We start from the raw sequence: 22392 nt of genomic DNA on the forward strand, positions 1-22392 counted from the left end.
TGAGCAGCACACAACAGTTCACAGAGCATTGCAAACACCATTAGCCAGCTCCAGTAAGCAGCAGTCCCTGGTCCCTTGTACATCTGTTTCCAGATTAACTACCTTACCCAGATAAATGACCTTTAACATTCACAGTGTTTATAACTATCTCAGGTAGCAGCTTGCTATGGCAGCAGAGAACTGCAAATCCAATTAGAGATTAATACAATGTCCCAGAGGATTTGGCACAGTACTACAAATCTTCCAGTATGGGCCAAAGACACCAGTACCTACAGGAGGCAGGGCATGCTCTGGTTCTATACTCAAAGAAGAATGCGCCTCGTGTTAACAATTCTATCAAAACCAATTTAACAAGTAATATCCTGACTTCGCCAGCCCCAAGAGGGCACATTGCAGATCGTAAGTGAGCGTGGATGCACACATATACCCATCCGATTGTCCATGCTAGAATGCAGGCAGGATGGATTCTGGTCCTGGGATGGGATTCTCCTTAAGGGATGTGCCATGGAGCCTTACCAGGCTTTTCTCCTGCAGATCAGACTACAGAAATTCTTCTCAGCATGCAATAAAAGCAAAGCAGAACATACCCTTGCCATACAGGTGTTTATCATGCATCCATCTGCAATTTCTAAAGGGAGTATTTTAAATCTTGCCTTACAAGGACAGTTTAAGGTTTTTAAGTCTAGTCTTCTCCACTTACATTACAAAACAGCTCCACAACGGAGTTTTCATAAGGGGGTGCCATCAGTTAGAATTAGATCATCAGGCAAACTGTATATCAGATGTAAATCCTGGAAGGAAATTGTTCTCCAGAGGGTAGTTTCATCTCAGCACTGAGAGATTAACCACCCAATTCTCCTTCCTCTTTCAGGGAAAGTTCCTGCAGCAGCAACCTTGATGGATCTGAGAGGAGCCCTGTGAATAGGGAATCATTACTTCTCTTCCCCAGCTCTGCAGGGGCTTTTGAACTTGCTCTGGTGCTCCCCAGTGAAGTCTAGTTGGAATCTCACCATGCCATGATGCCAGTGCACATTGGGCAGAGAGGAAAAAGTCACTAGCTGCCTACAACTGCTTGCAACTCAAATTTTTTTTTGGAGAGAGGGGAGGGAGAAGGAGGGGGAAAGGAATATGCTGTGCCTCGACCATGACCCAGTATGCAATACTAGGCACTTTGGAAAGAGTGATCCCTTGGCCAGTGTTTAAGTGACTGAGTTACTTAGATGCTTCAGTAAAATTTTACAAAAAAAGGTCTTCAGAAGCACTTTCCAAAAACGTCAGTTCCAAGCCCAAACCCAACAGGCTCTACGGTGACCAGTCACTTCATCCAAGCGCTCCATTTCGAACCCCCATCTGAAATCAGTACACAGCTCCTCTGAGACGCCTCGGAATCATTTATTTATTTATTCTTGGTGTTGCCATAGTGCCTAGGAGCCTTAGTTACAGACCTGGACCCACTGTGCGAGGCATTGCACAACCCGAGTTAAGCAGCACAAGGAATCTCTCTCAAAGGGAGAGTTCACACCATAGGCGCGGGTCTAGTTTTTCTGTGCAGGGAATGAGAGATGCCAATGGACACCAAAAGGAAACAAGCAGGGAAAGGGTGTGAAAGTCACATTTCAGTGACGTGAAAGAGGGCACGTCTACACTCCAGAAAGTCTCAGAACCCAGGTCACGCTGTGGGGCTAAAAACAGTAGCAGACTTTGCCTCTTGGGCGAGGATCTCAGAGTCCAGGCTCCAGCCGAGTGGGAATGTCTCCCCTGCTATTTTTAGCCCCACAGCCCGAGTCCACTGACCCAGGCTTTGAGGCTCACTGTCTTGTTTTTTGGCAATGTAGTTGTACCTTCAGTCCCCAGGAGAATCAAGGCAACTAGTCTATAGTTCCACTGCTGGCTGGGCTGTACCCCACCCCCACCCCAACCTGGGCATACTTGTTCAACCTGCAGCATCCCACACCTAGGAAAGACCCTGAACACTCTAAATTAAAGCAATGAAGAGTCCTTGCAGCACCTTAGAGAGACTAACAAATTTCTTAGTCTTTAAGGTGCCAGAAAGACTCCTCATTGTTTCTGCTGATACAGATTAACACGGCTACCACTCAAACCCTAAATTAAGTTCTCCTCCATCCTCTAAAAAGACACTTGGGTGAACGCAAAGTCATGATGCTTCAGAATCTAGCACAACCAGCAGCTACAGACACGCTTCATTTACAACACGCCTGACTGCAAGTGGTTTTCCTTTCAGGGCAGCATACAGTGAGATAGCGAATATGCAACTCCCACTGGACGACTCATTAACAAGGGTTCTGAGTGACTCTAAAGCAGCTTTGTGCACCATAGGTATTGCCCTGCTATTCAGCAAGGATCCACACAAACATTGGCGAGCCTCACACTACACCAAGTCAGAGCAGAAGTCTGCCTGTTCTCTGGGTAGTCCCCCACCTAATCCGCAGCATCAATGGAAACATTTGCGGAATTTCTTACTTCATGCAATCTCTCACCAAGTACCTACCTCACAAGGGAGTCTCATTTTCCATATTTATTGAATATCACTGTTCTCAGCACATGTCCCTGCCTCTAGAAGCTTCCACTCTAAGACACAGACAACACGCTACTGCAAACGAAGTGGTGATGACATCCAGGAGAGACCACAGCAGAAGGCTTAATAGCTATTTAAACACAAACATCTGCCAGAGAGGGGAGAGTAGTGATCCCTAGTACAGCTTCAGCACCTCTGGCCCTTTCTGTCAAGAGCAGAGAAAGCTCCAAATAGACCTCCAGCTCAAGTCTGGGCTTCCCTTATTTTCCTGATATTTTAAAGATAGAAAGAAAGGCAGTGAAATAGTGGTCATGTTCTTTGTGCATCAGGAAGAGAAGCACACAAAGGTAAAAACAATTTTTCCTTGTACAAGACACCTTTAAGGTCCTCTCTGGGGCACGCAGACAGAATGTTCCAAAATCAGTTATTGTTTGTTACTGAGCATCAAGAGAAACCAGGTGATTTTCAGCCTCCCCCCTCCACGAGATGGCATGCCTAGACATGAAGTCCAGTGTCAGCAACCTGAGGCTTCCTTGTGGAGTTCTGATCAGAGCAGACACCAGAAAGGCACTTCTACTTAAAATGCTCAAACCAGAGAGTCTATTACAGACAGAATGCTTGATTTTTATTCCTTCATCTGTTACTATCTAAGATCATCCTTTCTACATACTTGTCTTTTATACATTTTCCACAATCAGATTTTAGACTAGGAACCAGAGAGCATGGAATTAAATGTGGGTGGGTGGAGGCCTAAGGGGTATTAGAAAGGCTGCTGAAAGATTTCAAACAAACAAACATTCATTACACTCACAAGATTCAACTCTGAGGATTAAATAAGCCTGGGTTCTCAGGACAGGCTGCAAGGTTGCACAGGACTAAAGGAATACAACTTGGCGATGTGATGGAGTAGGGACTGTCTGTGTGGGAAGTGGGAGAGCAGGGGAGGACTTTAGGGGATGGACGATGCCAGAGCCTGTAACCTGAGCTAGGTAAGGGAGGGGAAAGGTCAACACCTTTGCCCGGGAAGGGGACAAAGGAAGGGAGTGGCAGGAGGGAAGCAGTTTGAGTTTGGGCTTGGGGCTGTGTGGGCGGAAGTCAGGGTATCCTAGCTAGGATCCAAGCACCCTGAAAGCCCAGAAGGACTCGGTGGAGGGGTCCTGACTGTGCCTGCAAGCTCTGCTGTAACCGGTGTTCCTGTTGTCCAATAAACCTTCTGTTTTACTGGCTGGCTGAGAGTCACTGTGGGTCCCAGGAAGAGGGGTGCAGGGCCGGACTCCCCCACACTCCGTGACAACTGGTGGCAGCGGCGGGACATACTGCACCCCGTGGATGGCGCTTCCTGCAGTAAGTGACTGGGGAGCAGTAAAACGAAGGGGTGATTAACCCCTGGGAGTGTGTGCCCAGTGAGAAGGACTTTGCAGTAACAGGGTCCCCCGGGGGATTGCAGCAAGCGGTCCAAGGGTGGAGGAGTCTGCAGCTCGACCCTGGCAGAGAGGTGGTGACCTCACGAAGGGCTGGTGCACTAGGGGTCCCCCTGGAAACCGTGGGGAGCGGCGAGCGCCCCGGCCTGTGAGTGGCCAGCAGGAAGATGTATGCCAAGCGGCGCAAGTGTGACCTGGTGGAGCTGTGCAAGCAGAGGGGGTTGCGCCCGGGGAGGCTCAGCAAGGACCAGCTGATTGCCCAGCTGGAGCAGGGAGACCGCATGAATGAACGGAGCCCTGTCTCTGAGGGAAGCAGCCGAGCAGATGCAGCTCAGGCACCAGTGTCTGTCCCCGCTGGGAGCGGTCAGCTGGCGGACGAGGGCTTCCCGAGACCCCCCCTTCCTAGGCGTAGGGGAAGGGCGGGGAGGAGCCCAGTGTATACCGAGGGCACCGTGACATCCCCGGCCAGCAGAGGATCCGCCCGGCGAAGCTCACCCCCCAGCAGGGGATCCTCCCGGCAACGCTCGGCATCCGTGGAGTGGAGGCGGCTGGAATATGAAAGGGAGCTGAGACGGGAGGAGCTCGAGTTAAAGAGGAAAGAGCTGGAGGAGAAGGCGAAACAGCGTGAACATGAGGAGAACCAGCGTAAACATGAGCGGGAGGAGAAGGAGAAACAGCGTAAACATGAGCTGGACCTGGCCCGGCTGAGGAGCAGTGAGGCCCCGGCTGCGGTGAGTGAGGCGGGGCCCAAGCCTACAAAGAGCTTTGATAAGCACTTGCTGCCCCGGCGTAAGGAGGGGGAGGACATAGATACATTCCTGACGGCCTTTGAGAATGCCTGCGAGCTGCACAGGGTTGACCCTGCAGACAGGATCGCAGTTCTCACCCCCTTACTGGACTCCACAGCCGTGGAGGTGTACAGCCGACTGAAAGGGGCGGAGGCAGGGGACTACGAACTGTTCAAACAGGCCCTGCTCCGCGAGTTTGGGCTGACTCCTGAGATGTATCGGAAAAAGTTCCGGAGCCAGCGTAAAACCCGTGAGGTCACATACCTACAACTGGTCAACCGGGCGCAGGGGTATGCCCGCAAGTGGACAGCTGGGGCCCAAACTAAAGAGGACCTGCTTGACCTATTCATACTGGAGCACCTGTACGAGCAGTGCCCGTCCGACCTGAGGCTGTGGTTGATGGACCAGAAGCCGGAGAACCCACAGCACGCAGGCCAGCTGGCTGACCAATTTGTGGACAGTCGGGCAGGGGATGGCAGGGAGGAGTCTCGAAGGAGCAGGCCTGCCTCAACGCAGAGAGAGAGTCATCCTGGGACCTCCCAAAGGGGGCCTATGGAGAACCCCCCCAAAAGGGGAACATCCAGCGGCAGGTCCCTCCGACCCACTCAAGGGGACCCACGAGATATGGGCTGCTATCGCTGTGGCCAACGAGGTCACATACGGGCCCAGTGCCCCAAGCTCAGGGACAGACCAAGCAGACCCAACCCACAGAGGGTGGACTGGGTAAAAACCCAATTGGAGGAGGGGCTACATTCCCAGGAAAGGGGGGTTGGCAACATACCACCTGTGGATGCTCCAGGCTCCGGGTTTTTGGTTTACCGGGTGGGCGCAGGGCTGCCCCTCCGGAAAGAGTGCATTGTTTCCCTGGAAGTGGATGGGAGGAAGGTCACTGGGTACTGGGACACAGGCGCAGAGGTGACGCTGGCCCGGCCCGAGGTGGTGGCCTCAGATCGGATGGTGCCCGACACCTACCTGACCCTGATGGGCGTGGGCGGGACCCCATTCAAGGTACCCGTGGCAAGGGTACACCTGAAATGGGGGGCCAAGGAGGGCCCCAAGGATGTGGGGGTACACCAATATTTGCCCACTGACGTGTTAATGGGAGGGGACCTTGAGGACTGGCCTAGTAACACCCAGAGTGCCCTGGTCGTGACTCGTAGTCAGAGTCGGCAAATGGCACTGCTCCCCGACAACGGGGAAGGTACTCGACCTGAGGTGCAGGACCCTAACTCAGGGAGCGGGGAACGCCCAGGGGCACGGTGCAGAGAGGCTGCGGCCTCAGACCCAGCCAGCAAGAGAGAGCCAGTCCCCATTCCTGTCCCAGCTGCTGAGTTCCAGGCCGAGTTGCAGAAAGATCCCTCCTTGCGGAAGCACCGGGACCGGGCTGACCTTAGTGCGGTACAGACCATGAGGAGAGGTTGCAAGGAGAGGTTCCTGTGGGAGAAGGGGTTCCTGTACCGAGAATGGGCTCCCCCAGGGGAAGTAGAGTCATGGGGGATCAGGAGGCAGCTGGTGGTTCCCCAGAAGTTCCGTCGCAAGCTGTTGTACCTGGCTCATGACATCCCTCTCGCAGGGCACCAGGGAATCCGGCGCACCAGGCAGAGGCTGCTACAGAACTTTTACTGGCCTGGGGTCTTTACCCATGTCCGACAGTACTGCCAATCCTGTGACCCCTGCCAGAGGGTGGGGAAGGCCCGGGACAAGGGGAAAGCGGCATTGAGGCCTTTACCCATCATAGAAGAACCTTTCCAGAAGGTGGCCATGGACATAGTGGGACCCCTCAGCAAGACGACCCGGTCAGGGAAGAAATACATCCTGGTGGTGGTGGATTTTGCCACTCGCTACCCCGAGGCGGTGGCCTTGTCCTCTATCGAAGCAGACACAGTGGCAGATGCGCTGCTGACAATTTTCAGCCGGGTGGGGTTCCCCAAGGAGGTCTTAACGGACCAGGGGTCCAACTTCATGTCGGCCCTGCTCCGGTCCTTATGGCAGAAATGTGGGGTCCAGCACAACTGGGCCTCAGCGTATCACCCTCAGTCCAACGGGCTGGTAGAAAGGTTCAACGGGACGCTGAAGAGGATGCTAAAAACATTTATGAACCAGCATCCGCAAGATTGGGACAAGTACTTACCTCACCTGCTGTTTGCGTACAGGGAGGTGCCCCAGGAATCTACCGGGTTTTCACCTTTCGAACTGTTGTATGGAAGGCGGGTGAGGGGGCCCCTAGACCTGATGAGGGACGAATGGGAGGGGAAGGCCGCTCCCGAGGGAGAGTCAGTGGTGGAGTATGTCCTGACCTTCCGGGAAAGACTGGCCGAGCTCATGGGCCTGGCCAGGGAGAATCTGGCCCGAGCCCAGAGGAGGCAGAAGGTCTGGTATGACCGCACAGCACGAGCCCGTGCCTTCGCCACCGGGGATCAGGTGATGGTTCTTATCCCCGTGAGGAGAAACAAACTCCAGGCTGCCTGGGAAGGGCCCTTCAAGGTTATCAAGCAACTGAATGAGGTAAACTATGTGGTGGAGCTGTCAAACCGGGCACATCACCGTCGGGTGTACCATGTGAACATGATGAAACCATACTATGACAGGGGGAATGTGGTGTTGGCCGTGTGTGGACATTGGGAGGGGCAGGGAGATGACCCCTTAGTAGATCTATTCCCTGGGACAAAGGCTGGTTCCCCCCTGGAGGCAATTCCCCTCTCTGATCAACTGACCCCGGGCCAGCACGCTGAGATCAGGGGGGTGCTGCATCTGTACCGACAGCGGTTTTCCAACCAGCCTGGACGCACTAATTTGACTGTCCACCGGGTGGAGACCGGGTCACATCCCCCTATAAAATGCTCCCCTTTTCGGGTCACTGGGAAAACTGCCCAGGATCTTGAAAGAGAGGTCAGGGACATGCTGGCTTTGGGGGTGATCCAGCCGTCTTCCAGCCCTTGGGCCTCGCCAGTGGTGCTAGTCCCCAAAAAGGACGGGTCAATCCGGTTCTGTGTGGACTATCGAAAGCTCAATGCCATCACCGTATCTGATGCCTACCCTATGCCCAGGCCTGACGAGCTCCTAGACAAGCTGGGAGGTGCTCGGTACCTCACCACTATGGATCTTACCAAAGGCTACTGGCAAGTGCCGCTGGACGCAGATGCCAGGCTGAAATCGGCCTTTATCACCCCTCTGGGGCTCTATGAGTTTCTGACCCTGCCCTTCGGCCTCAAGGGAGCGCCGGCCACCTTCCAGCGCCTGGTGGATCAGCTACTGAGGGGGATGGAGAGTTTTGCCGTGGCGTATATTGACGACATCTGCGTCTTCAGCCAGACCTGGGAGGACCACATATCCCAGGTTAAACAAGTCCTAGACCGACTCCAAAAGGCTGGGTTAACAGTAAAGGCGGAGAAGTGCAAGGTGGGGATGGCTGAAGTATCTTACCTGGGCCATCGGGTGGGGAGCGGCTGCCTAAAGCCGGAACCAGCCAAGGTGGAGGTGATCAGAGACTGGCCTGCTCCCCAAACCAAAAAGCAGGTCCAGGCCTTTATTGGGATGGCGGGGTACTATCGAAGGTTCGTGCCCCACTTTAGTGCCATAGCCGGCCCCATCACTGAACTGTGCAAAAAGGGGAAGCCAGACAAGGTGATTTGGACTGAGCAGTGCCAGGAGGCTTTCCGGGCGCTGAAGGAGGCTCTGGTTAGTGGCCCAGTTCTGGCAAACCCAGATTTTGACAAACCCTTTATGGTGTTCACTGATGCCTCAGACACGGGACTGGGGGCAGTGTTAATGCAGGAGGATGAAAAGGGGGAGAGACACCCCATCGTGTACCTGAGTAAGAAGCTGCTACCCCGGGAACAAAGCTACGCGGCCATCGAGAAGGAATGCCTGGCCATGGTGTGGGCCCTTAAGAAGCTAGAGCCATATCTCTTTGGGCGACACTTCACCGTGTACACCGACCACTCTCCTCTGACCTGGCTGCACCAGATGAAAGGAGCCAACGCCAAGCTCCTGAGGTGGAGCCTGCTCCTGCAGGACTATGACATGGACGTGGTCCATGTGAAGGGAAGTGCCAACCTGACAGCGGATGCGTTGTCCCGGAGAGGGGACCCTGAACTTCCCCAGGTCACTGGGCAGAGTGACCCCGCTCAGTTCAGTCTCGAAGGGGGGAGAGATGTGATGGAGTAGGGACTGTCTGTGTGGGAAGTGGGAGAGCAGGGGAGGACTTTAGGGGATGGACGATGCCAGAGCCTGTAACCTGAGCTAGGTAAGGGAGGGGAAAGGTCAACACCTTTGCCCGGGAAGGGGACAAAGGAAGGGAGTGGCAGGAGGGAAGCAGTTTGAGTTTGGGCTTGGGGCTGTGTGGGCGGAATTCAGGGTATCCTAGCTAGGATCCAAGCACCCTGAAAGCCCAGAAGGACTCGGTGGAGGGGTCCTGACTGTGCCTGCAAGCTCTGCTGTAACCGGTGTTCCTGTTGTCCAATAAACCTTCTGTTTTACTGGCTGGCTGAGAGTCACTGTGGGTCCCAGGAAGAGGGGTGCAGGGCCGGACTCCCCCACACTCCGTGACACTTGGCAATGACAGTTTTTCCACTTCTGGCTCAGTCAAAATGGAAAGAGCTCATTACAGTCACATTCATGCTACAAAAAAAAACAACAAACCACAAACAAACAAAAAGCTGCACCAGGCTGGAAATCAGACATGGACTCTACCCTCATAATATTCCTCATTAACTTTTATAAAGGGGTCAGACATTTAACAAAGCCAGAATGTTTCCATTTCTGGAGAGGAAACATTAAGCAACCAATTATCTAGATGATAGGACACAGAATTTGGCATTCAGCTGTGTCAGGCTTGGCATTCTTCTTCAAAACAAAAATACCCCAACTCAACTGCCTGGTGGGTCTTGCCTATATGCTCAGGGTCTAACTCAGCTGATTCTCAACCTTCCCAGACTACCGTACCCTTTTTAGAGTCAGATTTGTCTTGTGTACTCCCAAGTTTCACCTCACTTAAAAAAAAAATCAGACAAAAATACAAAAAAAGGTGTCACAGCCACACTATTACTGACTAATTACGGACTCATTTGACCATCTAATTATAAAATAAATCAATTGGAATATAAACATTGTACTTTATTTCAATGTATAGTATATTGAGCAGCATAAACAAATCATTATCAATGAAATTTTAGTTTGTACTGGCTTCACTAATGCTTTTTATGTAGCCTGTTTTAAAACTAAGCAAATATCTAGATGAGTTGATGTACCCCCTGGAAGATGTGTGTACCCCAGGGGTACTCATAACCCTGTTTGAGAACTGCTGGTCTAACTGATCGCTATATTTGGGGTCATGAAGGAATTTTCCCCTGGGTCAGATTGGCTGAGACCCCATTGGGGGGAGGGTTGCCTTTTTCTGCAGCATGAGGCATGAGTCATTAGCAGATTTACACTAGTGTAAATGGTGAATTCTCTGTAACTTAAGTCTTTAAACCATCATTTGAGGACTTCTGAAATAGAAACTAAGCTGGCTGAGTTACTGCAGTGGGTGGGTGAGATTCTGTGGCCTGCAATGTGCAGTATGTCAGACTAGCTGATCACAATGGTCCCTTCTGACCTTAAAGTCTGAGCCTAGGAGACAAAAAAGCCCAAGCTAAGGAGGCCATGTCTACACCACACAGCTTTTAGAGACATGGTCGGGTTGCTAAAAGTTGGGCAGTGTGAACGCTGTTTGTCAGCACTTTTGCCAACAAAGTACTTCCACCCCTAACGAGCAGGGTTTGCATGCTCCTGCTGACAACGCAGGTGTTCACATAGGCATTTGCTGTGGCAAACCTTGTGAATGACGACATGAGTTGTCGTTTAGTTGCAAGTGTAGACATTCTAAAAAGAACAGGACAGTCACTGCATAAATCTGGGGACATCTCTTCATGCTGGTAATGGAGGAAGATAGATCCTCTCCAGATACAAAGGGAGGATCAACTTAAGTTTGCTCCATTAATGCAAGATAGTAATTTATTAACTGTCCGTTAAAACTTCTAGTAATGAATGAGGTAACCTAGATCGAAGTAGACAAACAGCACTTGTTTGATGCTATCACCAAGTGAATTGTATCTTGTTAAAAGGATTGATAAGGTCAAGGTCTTCCCAGGAAAACGAATACCTTCAATCAGGGATGCTGTTTAGAAAGCCAGTTTCAAAAGGTCTCCTCTCCCATGCCCTATTAAAAATTCTCTGATTAGGAATCAGGCTAGGAAGCAGTTTGTCATTGGCCACATCAGCTCTCCGAGACTTTAGCCACAATTTTATTCTCCAGTATACTATGCTTTTTAAAATCCATGCTGTAAATATTAGACTACACTCAATAGAATATGAATAACTTAAGCACAGGCTTTTATTTTAGGTCTGCTTATTCAGACTAGACAGCAAAAAACTGCAAGGTTCGTTAAAATATTTTCATTTTAAATTTTAAGCCCTGAGGCAAGGAGCTGTGCAACAAGAATTAAGAATGCAACACAAACTTTTTCAAATGCACTGAAAAATACTGAAGTCACCCAACCAAACGAATGCTGGTAGATTTTTAAACCTTTATATTTTTCACAAACTGTAATGAATTCCCATGAGATCATCAAATGAGATACACCAGATTTCAAGTTTCTCTCTCAAATCACTGAAGCCATTCAAAAAGGAAAGCAAAAAGCTTTTAATATAAATGAGAAAGTTATGGTCTCATATGGTTGAACTATTTTTGCTAAAACTAAACGGAAATACTTGTATAACCATTATTGGTGGTGCTCAATGCACAATCAAGGAATTCAGATTTCTTTTTAGTGTTCATTTATTACACAGAAGCAGATTACTATGGGCAGTTTTAATCTGATAAACTAGATGTCAATAAGACATTTAATGCTTCTCCACAAAAGCTTCAGATTAAGCCAACATATTGTGCATAGCTGGTCCAATGTCAGAATCCGTGTAGGATTTACAGTACACTAAAGCAGTCGGGGCCATGGAATTTTGCGTGGAATTTACTGAAAGCAGGACTGATCCAAACTGAAGACCGGGGGGGGGGCTTATGGTCCCTAATTTTGGAAGCCTCCTAAAGTCACCTCACCTGAAGCCTTTGTCCATAATCAACTGTTCCTTAGAGATATTACCGAGTTACCAAGGCAGTTACCGAGTACAGCACTCTGGCTAGCAAGACCAGCAGGTGGAATCAGTAGGAAAGAACAGTCTACTTCCATTCCGGAAGACAAGGCAAAATGTCTAACGATACGTATACATGGCAAAAAGCCCTTAGCAGCAACTCTCAGAGCCTGAGGGACAACTGACTTTGGGGCTTAAAAACAAACCGTTCCCACTCAGGCTGGAGCCTGGGCTCAGACCTTCCACCTTTGCCAGGTTTCAGAGCTCAGGGTCTGAGCAGGAATGGCTACACAGCTATTTTTAACCCCTGAGCCTGAGTCAGTTGCCTCAAACTTTGAGACTCCCTGCTGCAGGTTCTTATTTTTGCAGTGTAGACAGACCCTAGGGCAACTGAACGCTGAGCAAGGGGTGACGACGCATCTCTAAAGGAGAGCTGGGGAGAAAGGAACGCATTTACGTGGAGCTGAAATGAGAGAGAGAGAGAGAGAGAGAGAGAGAGAGAGAGAGAGAGAGAGATAACTCAAGAGTTAAGCCAGGACATGGGCCAGACTGACCAAAAAGGTGGAAATGCAGTTCCCTGAATGCTTTATCTCAAGAGTAAATAGAAGGGAGGGAAAGGAAGAGCCACTGAACAGGTTAGAACTGATGGTGCCATTGGAGTAATTCTAATCTGCTAGGCAAATACAAGTCATGGGGTGCATTCAAATAGGAAAACTGCAGACAGCATGTACCAGAGCCAGCAATTTGCTCTGTTGCAGTCAGCAGGGTCCAGCTCGCAAATCCAGCTCCGGCAGTGTACAGCTGGGTCTGTCCCCTAAAACACTGTAGGAGATTTCTGCCAAAAACGAGCACTCCTGTTCAGATACCAGAGTAAAGGTTCACATCGCCCTCTCCTTGCAGCCTACCTATCTTCTGCCTTTCAAAAGGGGCAGGAACTAGCTAGTTGGCGGGTGCCGTTTATATAAAAAAAACAAAAAACTAAAGTCGGACACCTTTGCTCTAACAGTTCAAGCAAACTCACTCCCTAAAACTCTTCAAACCCAAATGCTGTCAATGGTCAGTAAAAACAAAGCATCCAAGATTATGCAACCATTTCATCCACAGAAATAGTTACAGCCATTATAGAATCCTGTAGAAAATGGGTTAACAGGAGCCTGAGCAGAGTTCGCAACTCAAACATCTTCACATTAACTCAGCTAAGTCAGGCCTGCCAGTGGAGTCTGCCTTAGCTGGGGCTGCAAACACTCATAACTGGAATGATGTTTCCAAACCACATCCTCTTCTAACCCAGATAAAGATATGGACAGCTGCTCAGGAACCCTTCCCCCAGCAAGGAACAGGGGGGTGGGGGGGAAGGCAGCCACAGGTTTGTGCCAAGCAATGAAAATAATAATGTTAAGAAAATAATTTGCATTCCTATCTTCAGAGGTAAGAGGGGTAAGGGAGATATCCATTTGACACTTAGCCACTATTTATCTCACTCCGACAGAGCTCAAGTAGTAGCAGCCAAGAAGTCTTCAAAATATGCTTGCTGCCTCGAAGCCTGCATGCCTCTGTTGGTTACATGAAAGGCAGGGACTGCCTCTTCTCCTGCGAGGACAGGAAAGCAACAGCTGCACTTTTCAAAAGTCACTGCCCCAGCAGAGTCATCAGATCTAACCTGTATGTTTACCTAACATGGGACAAAAAACATGTTTTGATCTTTAATGTCAAATAACTGGAGGCTTGCGATGACTTTTCCTGGCAATGCACACTAACATTAACCATGTATTGAGACAAACACAGTGAATCTCTCACAGACTGGAGGTGGCTTTATTCCACCATCACAAAAATTCCACCTAGACAGTCCATCTGTTGCAGATTTGCCCAACCATATTCTAGATGATCACTCTAAGAAGACCAAATAAAAACCAGTCAACTGAAATGTTTCTTTCCCCTTACGAAAGGGCAAAGTTAGATGGCTTCCTTGTTTTTTAAGGGAGGAGCACACCAACTGAGCTCATATTAGTTGAAATTCGTTTGTACAGCATTGCCAGCTAGGACACCAGGAACCACACTCTGTCACTTACTGTGTGCTCAACAAGACGGCTAGCTCTTAGTTAAAGCTAGTATTTCAAATCCAAAGGGACATCCCTGCCAGAGGCCACCCGTTGGAGGTTGGTAGGGTGGGAACTCCACATTAGATTTGACAACACACCTCTTGAGCTGAATCTGGTTTCACTCCTGTTACTTAACAACACTGAGAGTCTATTTATATGATTAAGCTGCCTGACTTACCCAGTTCTTTAGATCCTTGGCTTTCACTGGCCAACTCCCCCATTTTAACCAGAGCATCAAAATAGCCTTTTGCAGCATACGTTACACCTGGAAAACATCAGGAAATAAAAATGATTCATTAGCTTCAGAGCTTAGAATAATTTCTACAATGCCCAACAGGGTGCTAGATGCTGTCCAGTATAAACAGACAAGGTCACTGGGTCCACAGAGCTTGCAATTTAATTGGAGATAGAAGACAATGAACGGGGGTAACAAATTGGCAAGGAGGGGGTCAGGATGAGGCAGGGAAAGGGCTACAGCATTAAGATTATGGGGTTAGTCAGACAAAAAAAAGTAGCACATAAGAACTGGATACTTTTTCCCAAATGCTTCAGCATGACTATTGTTGCCTATAATAATCCTTTTATTGTTCAGAAAAAATCACTGCTAAATAACTGACTATCACTGACTTTCACTACAGTTCATTCTTGTAGCTAGTTTGATGACAATCCAACTACACACCACTTTTAAACAGATAACTGGGGAGAGGGTTCTTCTAATCACAAGAACATGGTATATAGCTTTTGGTCAACACCATTAAATTATGTGCAGTTTCTTCCAATATGTGTTACTGATTAAGATAGCCCTTCTGAAGGGCACCTGAAGAAATTAAAATCAGAACTACAAAATAACAAAAGGCAATTTAAAAAGAAGTTACATGAAACCTTGTGCTGTAATGTTTATTCTGGATATGGAGGTGAGGCTAGAGTCAGGATCTCAAAGCAGGTTTTCCCCAGAGTGCTTTTAGATATCAAGGGTAATATGTTGGTTTTGTTCTAAGCATAGGCGTTAAAAAAGCCCCAAGAAAACACCCACACACTACAGACTCAGATTAAGTCAGCAACATTTTAAATAAAAGACTCTCCATTTCTTGTTCAGGTCATTCAGGAATGTAATAAATAAAATCACCTTTATTCTCAAATATCAACAGCTTTTTTCCCCTGCAAGATTTTGTGCATTTCCTCCCCAGGAGGAATCTGATTTTTAAATGCAGCCCACACAGCATGAGACTTAAAATGAAATTAATAAGAACACACCCACCCAATTCCTGAACCACAATTCAGTTAAGGTGGTTTAATGCAGCTGGAGGTCACTGCTGCATACAGGGCACCATTACGTATCAGTCTCCCAGGAGATTACCGCAAGAGTCCAGAAGAGCAGAAACAATTATATTTTTGTTTAGTTTGTGGAGAATGCTAAGTGAGTCTCATTGGTTATCAACAGCCCGTGCATGTGTGGGGATTAGAGGTGGCTGTTCAAAGGAGTCGTCTCTGAAATCTCAGCCAAAGGATGCGATACTGTAGAAGTCTGACTCACTAGATAACAGGGGGCGTTTTGTTTAATTAAAAAAAGAAAAAGGGAGGCTGTAACTGAATGCAGAACTTAAACAGGCAGGTAGAGATAGGAACTGAACTCTAAGGATCCCAGGGCCATCTACAATGGAGGCTTTCATACACTGATTCTTATAACCTCAGCTGAATCCTTAGGGACTTTTCTCTGAAGGTAACAAGCAGTTAAATTCCACACACCAGCTCAGTTCTGAGAAGAAACCGCCAATAGCACCCAGCTGGACTCAGATCAGGAAGCTTTGTAAAACGAGCGCTACTACGTATTTTCAAGGTTACAGATGACTGAGCTGGATGGACCCCACTTGCTAGGCTAACCTAGAAAACCTGCTTAGACACCGATAGTGAGAACTAGCGAAAAGCAAACGGGGGAGGTTAGGGAAGGGTTCAGACCCAAAGAGGACATGGGAAGGTGGTACTCTATAGGCGTCCGTAGTTTTATCCAAATGTTATTTTGGGAAAAAAGAATCTCAAGACTGAAATCCAGATGGAGCTCTCAGATTCCACATTATCACTACAAATTACATACACTGAGCTTTACTTTAAAGCTCAGAGACTTCACTTTGCTGTGCACCCCTTTCCATAAAAGGATGTCTAAGGACAGACTCACTTGAGAACTGGACCATAAGATTCTAGGGCTGTATAAGTAGGAGCATTGACAGAAGATCGAGAGATGTGATCATTCCCCTCTATTCGGCATTTGTGAGGCCTCATCTGGATACTGTGTCCAGTTTTGGGCCCCACACTACAAGAAGGATGTGGAACAATTGGAAATAGTCCAGCAGAGGGCAACAAAAATGATTAGGGGGCTGGAGCACATGACTCCTGAGGAGAGGCTGAGGAAACTGATTGTTTAGTCTGCAGAAGAGACTGCAGTTTCAGCATTAAGCAGGGGGTTGGACTAGATGACCTGAGGTCCCTTCCAACCCTGATATTCTATGATTTTAAGATGTTTTCATGGAGCTCCTTTAAGAATATGAACTTGTTCTTAAAAAAACACCTAATGAAATGTTTTCCATCCATCAAAGACAGATGATAAAGGGACATACAACAACAGGGTCTTCCCAAATGAGACGACGGTCCCTCTAAAGAAGGGCACATCTATTCCATTGGCCAATTTAAAAATCAGGTCGACAGGCGATCAGCAACATTCAAATAGCCACGTCCAGATTGGTGAGCCAATGGGTAGCTTCAGAAACGACTTGGTGTAAGCTTGAGATGCCACTGGCAAATGATTGAAGCAGGCATGGATTTACTGTGTGACCCATAGTTGAGACAATATGACTGTCACAATCATCCAGAGGTGTAAGATGAACCATTTCACAACATAAGAAAGGGGTTTTGCAGAAGCTTTAATAAGAAGATGAACAAAGCTCTCAGTCACCAATGGAAATTAATAGGCAGCAGGTTTAAAACAAGTGAAAGGAAGTATTTCTTCAAGCAACATACAGTCAACCTGTGGAACTCTTTGCCAGAGGATGTTGTGAAGGCCAAGACTAACGGGGTTCAAAAAAGAACTAGATAAATTCATGGAGGATAGGTCCATGAATGGCTATTAGCCAGGATGGGCAGGGATGGTGTCCCTAGCCTCTGTTTGCCAGAAGCTAGGAATGGGTGACAGAGGATGGATCACTTGATTAACCTGCTCTGTTCATTCCCTCTGGAGCACCTGGCATTGGCCACTGTAGGAAGACAGGATACTGGGCTAGATGGACCTTTGGCCTGACCCAGTGTGGCCATTCTTATGCTCAGTTTTCTGGGATCAGCTTGACACAATGCAGCCCTTCAACTTCTGCAGCATATGCAACCCAGTTCAGTTTGCAGATGTTTTGGCATGGTTTCAGCATTGATTCAAGCAACAGACTTTCAAAGCCACCACACAATAACGGGCTGCGTTGGCTGCTGGGAAAGTTTCCCGCACTGGTTCTGAAGCTTGCAGAGGAACACTTACTGTCTTTCACAAGACAGCAGTCCAGATTGTGTTCAGTATTTCATCTGATCAAGCAAGGATCCCTTCATTGTTGGGGTCTAAAGGAAGGTGTACAGTTATGAACCAGGCCCAACCTGTAAGTTGCTCACCAGCCGCATCATTTCTCAGATAGCCACATTGTGAGTGGTGACTACTGAAATCAGTCTGACATACAAAGCTGGGTGAGACAGATGGCAATACAGGCTTCAAGATTTGGAGATTTACAGATGTTCATTGTGGTTGGATGTCCAATTCTTATCACAGTAATAGGGATGTCCATGGTCTTGGATTCCTCCAGGGCTGAGATATCTTTAAGATTATGCCTGATGTATGTGGCAAGGCTAAATTTTGTCATTCATGGTGGTCATGAGCTGGCAGCCATGAATTCTACATCTTACAGGCTGCAGCACGAGTTTCTTGTAGAGTAACATGTCAATATCACCCTCCTTATGCACTCTGGACAGATTGTCACACTTAGCACGTGACAGACCTTCCACATCAACAGGAAGAACTGCATGAAGTTCTGTGCCCTGTGTTACCCAGGAAATCAGACTAAGTGATTAAAATGGCCCCTTCTGGCCTTAAAAATCTGCAAATCTATGAAAGCCAACAGGTGATTTAAATCTATGTTTCTTTAACTACCTCCAAAAGGACTGGACATTCAAAGTGAGTGATTTCACATCTGAGGGGACTGGGGTTATTTAGTCTGCAGAAGAGAAGCATGAGGGGGGATTTGAAAGCAGCTGTCAACTACCTGAAGGGGGGTTCCAAAGAGGATGATGCTCAGCTGTTCTCAGTGGTGGCAGATGAGAAAACAAGGAGCATTGGTCTCAAGTTGCAGTGGGGGAGGTCTAGGTTGCATATTAGGAAAGACTTTCACTAGGAGAGCAATGAAGTACTGGAATGGGTTACCTAGGGAGGTGGTGTAATCTCCATCCTTAGAGATTTTTAAGGCCCAGTTTGACAAAGCCCTGGCTGGGATGATTTAGCTGGTGTTGGTCCTGCCTTGAGCAGAGGGTTGGACTAGACGACAGTCCGAGGTCTCTTCCAACCTTAATTTTCTATGATTCTATTTTAAGAAGTGGTTAGCTAGACCAATTGTGCACCCCACTTTGGAGACCAAAGGATCCTTCAGGGTGTGTGGCAGTTGGGTGGCTTTTTTTTTTTTGGCTCTTGGGGCAGTAAAAATGGTAGAGCCAGCCCTGCAGCGCAGCAGGGGCTGTGTGCTCAAAATTTTTTTACTGACAGGAGTGTGTGATCAAAAAAAGTTTGGAGACAACTGAGCTAGACTACCTAGTTCTGTGCACGCTCAGCCATCTTAAAAATCAGAGTCAAAAATTAAAATCTCCATTTTAAAATAAGGGTTTTTAAAATATTTTAAAAAATATTAAAGTGGCAAGATGGTCTTTTAAAAAAAGATTGTAAGTTGGTGAGAGAACCATATATTAACAGCCAAATCTTTACAGCTCAAGCCCTTTTCAAGCTCACCATTCTTAAGGTGCTTTGGGGACCAGGCTTCTTCAGGCAACGAGCGCCTGGGAGAGGCTTAGCACCTCATGGCAGAATAATGATAATTAAAAAACACTCTGCAATTTTCCCTTGCCCTATGGAGAATAGTTCACAATTCCAGAACAATGCTACCTGCCTGCACCCAGTACTTCTGTCTGCCTCTGCCCAGAGCCACCCCTCCCCGCATACCACAGGATCCACTGCACCAAGGGTTTCAGCACTGGATGTATTTGCAGCGCGACTTCACTTACTTGCCAAGGCTTTTTCATAGTTCTTCCCCATGGAAATGAAGTTCCTGAGGCTGGGATTGTACTGTTCCATAATTGTCTGAAGGAAAGAGCACAAGAAGTGGGAGACATTAGCAAATCTGGTTGGGTGAGGGGCAATTAAGAGCCAGAAGGGCTCCTTGCAGCAAGACTGAACATCTCCAGGTCTGTTTTGTGTACACACGCAGAGTTGCTGATTCACACATACACACATGCTGCCATGCACAGCAAAGTCCCAGAAGCAGAGAGTCCTCCCACACAGCTCTCTATAGACAAACACAATCCAAACTTACTGATGTTTTACAAGGGAATATTGGCTGCACATACACAGCCCAGTTTTAAGTATGGCAGTGTTTTATGAATAATTCCTGACATGATGATTTTATTTTCCTAGAAGGATATTTATTTTTTCAACACTGGCAATATGAAGTCCAAAGAGTAATAGGATCATCATATGATCACAGGAGCTGGGGATAAACTAGAATCATTCTTAAATCAAAAGGATAAAACAGCAGAGCTGACAAAGTGATCTGGTTGGCTAAACTGAAGTACTGTTCATATTATCTATTTTGTATTTATACCCATGTATTGTCCTGTCCTTTCTTGATAGGAGATGAAGGTATCAGAAGAACACATAGGTGGTATCATCAATGTAGAATGATACTTCTATTTATGGGGTACCAAGAATGCTTTTGTACCTGGATATAACACCATGTGGTAGGTATTGCATTTAGTGAAGCTGTGTAGAGAAGCATCCACTCATGCATTTTCCTTTGATGGTATCTGCAAAAGCCTTCTAAGAAAACAAAACTGACTGCTTTCCCCCTAATTTTTCAGCTTAGTTATAATATTTCAGAACACAGGTTTGCTTCAGCTCTCCATATATTATAATATGGCAAAATGCATGCAGCAGAATTTTTAAATATTTCTAGGCCTAAATGCAAGCTAAAGAGAACATACACATTAGCTTCTTTCATAGAATAAGAACACCTTCCCTTATGGAAGAATTTATGGGTAGCAACCACAGCAATACCAGCTAGAGGGGTGATATTAAGACAAAGGAAGGCTTCTCTTAGCTTACATTGCATTGGTCATTACCCAGCAACTGCTGAATCAGCTCAACAGATTAAGAAAGAGGATGTAAGGGACCTTCATTTTCTTTCATCAAGGGCAACTCCTCCATAGAGGTATTCCTCAGGATGTGCTCCAGCAGCCTGCCATTTGGCACAGAACTGATACTAGCATGAGTCCAAGAACCCAGAGATAACTGCAGCCCTCAGGAACATGCTAGGAACTTCTCCTTCAGCCCCTCTGGCTGGCACTAGCCATAGCCAAGTCTGTCATGAAGAGTTAGGGTTTGACATACAGATTTCTGGTTTTGATACAGTCACTGCCCATTGATAGCGAATGGTTGGACAATGGAGCTACTTAGGTGGCACTCTCAGCCTTTTCCTAGCAGGATGCACATACCATGGCTGATCCAAAACAAAAAAACACTTACCACTTGCCTGGAATTTGCCTTTAGTAATTTAAAGAACACAAACAAAAAACTTAGCTTTAACTCCTCCCCCGTACCTCTGTCTTAGCCTCTACCCCCCTTCCCTTCCTCAGAAAGAGGCTTAAACCCCTCTTATGCTACTATGTGGGGACCAGTAGAACTCAGCTGGTCAGAAATAGCGAGTCAGCAGAAATAACTTTATAATCATGCAGTAGTCTAGCATCTGAGGGAGTCAGCAAAAGAGCTCTGTCCTAGACCTTGCTACCCTGTTATAGGAACTTTTAAACAAGTGACAAGAGATAAATTAATGCACTGAAGATTTAATCGAGACAGAAAAATTTAAGAACACGTTAAAGACTGATTATTCATTCTGGCTAGTCCAGAATTATCTAGTTCTGCACCAGCCTCTCACTTCAAGAGCCACCGTAAGTCAGACCAACTGCAGAGCTCACAAGGGAACACATTTCAGGGAGTGCCTTGTGTATCATCATAGGCCAACAGAGAAGCATCAGTCAGATCACTCACACTTGACAGAAGAGGATTTGGAGTAGGGTATTAAAAAACGTTATTAAGAGCAGATGACAGAATAAATGGCAGAGTTCACTCCAGCCTGGGGTCAGGCCATGTGCAGCAAGGCAGAACCTGTGCTCAGAATGGCTAGTATTGCTGCTTCTTGTCAGTTCTATTGTAGTTGGGAGGGAGGGGACAGGAAATGCCAATACACTTTCTGGATAGGGAGGGTATTTTCACTTTAGTGGGAAAGCTTTTACTTTTTTCCTAGCTCTACACACAATGATCAGACCACCACCAAAGAATGGATCTTTGTAAGTTTCAAGCAGGCTGTGAATGGCTTGTCTTACCCTGCTCTGCTCCAATAAGTCATTCGATCTCCTTGTAACTATGGCATCTTAAAAACTAGACCCAAGTTCTCCAGCTGAGCTCTGTGGGAAGGATAACCAAGTCTCCATCCTCTCACTGACCCTTGAACTAAACTCTGGCTGTACAGGGGGAGCAACCTGGCAGCTAAACACAAGTCCGGGGTAGCTACTGAATATTTGCCTCTGTCTTTGTAAAGAGATCCCCACCTACCTTCAGCAAAAAGCACTCCAGGATAAGCGAGGGCCAGTCAACAAGGACAGGGATAATACCTAAATATATCTTTGTGCCCCTAAAGTGTGAATGAGCACTCCTCATGGAGAAGAAGGGGGTCACAAGGCACTCACCCTCACACCACACAGACCATTACACATTTCTGGAAGGGGCAGGGAGGAGACAAACCCTTACATTGAATAAGCTGATTAAACATCTGTCACCTCATTTTCTGCCTGAAGCATTTTGATCCTTAGTTCCTGGTGCCTGTTCTTTTGAGAGGAGAGACTGTTTACAACAGTAATTTGCTCCTGCAGATACATCCACAGATGTTGATCAGCATTGCTCTGTTTTTGCCATCTCAAAAGTTCAGACCAGGAGGTTATTAATTTCAATAAGCTGCCATCTCACCATGGGATACATTTGAGCACAGGCTGCAGTTTAATACACTAGTTAGTGGTAATACTTTAGACTTGCTCAGGAATTTGTTTTAATCCTCAGCAATGCCTATGGCTTTCCTGCAGCACTT

General features: G+C 47.4%; 1 protein-coding gene across 3 annotated transcripts in view; it reads right to left on the bottom strand.

Moving 5' to 3' along the window:
- BAIAP2 (BAR/IMD domain containing adaptor protein 2) overlaps positions 1 to 22392 on the bottom strand; it is a 93659-nt gene that overhangs the window by 59688 nt on the left and 11579 nt on the right. For all 3 annotated transcript variants that reach the window (XM_030533947.1, XM_030533950.1, XM_030533948.1), the window contains exons 2-3: positions 19262 to 19337; positions 14148 to 14234 (exon numbers count right to left, since the gene is read on the bottom strand). In XM_030533947.1, the coding sequence (XP_030389807.1) occupies positions 14148 to 14234; positions 19262 to 19337 (163 nt within the window). The remainder of the gene's footprint in view (positions 1 to 14147; positions 14235 to 19261; positions 19338 to 22392) is intronic.

This window comes from Gopherus evgoodei, chromosome 15 (assembly GCF_007399415.2).
Source record: "Gopherus evgoodei ecotype Sinaloan lineage chromosome 15, rGopEvg1_v1.p, whole genome shotgun sequence".
NCBI classification, from domain to species: Eukaryota; Metazoa; Chordata; order Testudines; family Testudinidae; genus Gopherus; species Gopherus evgoodei.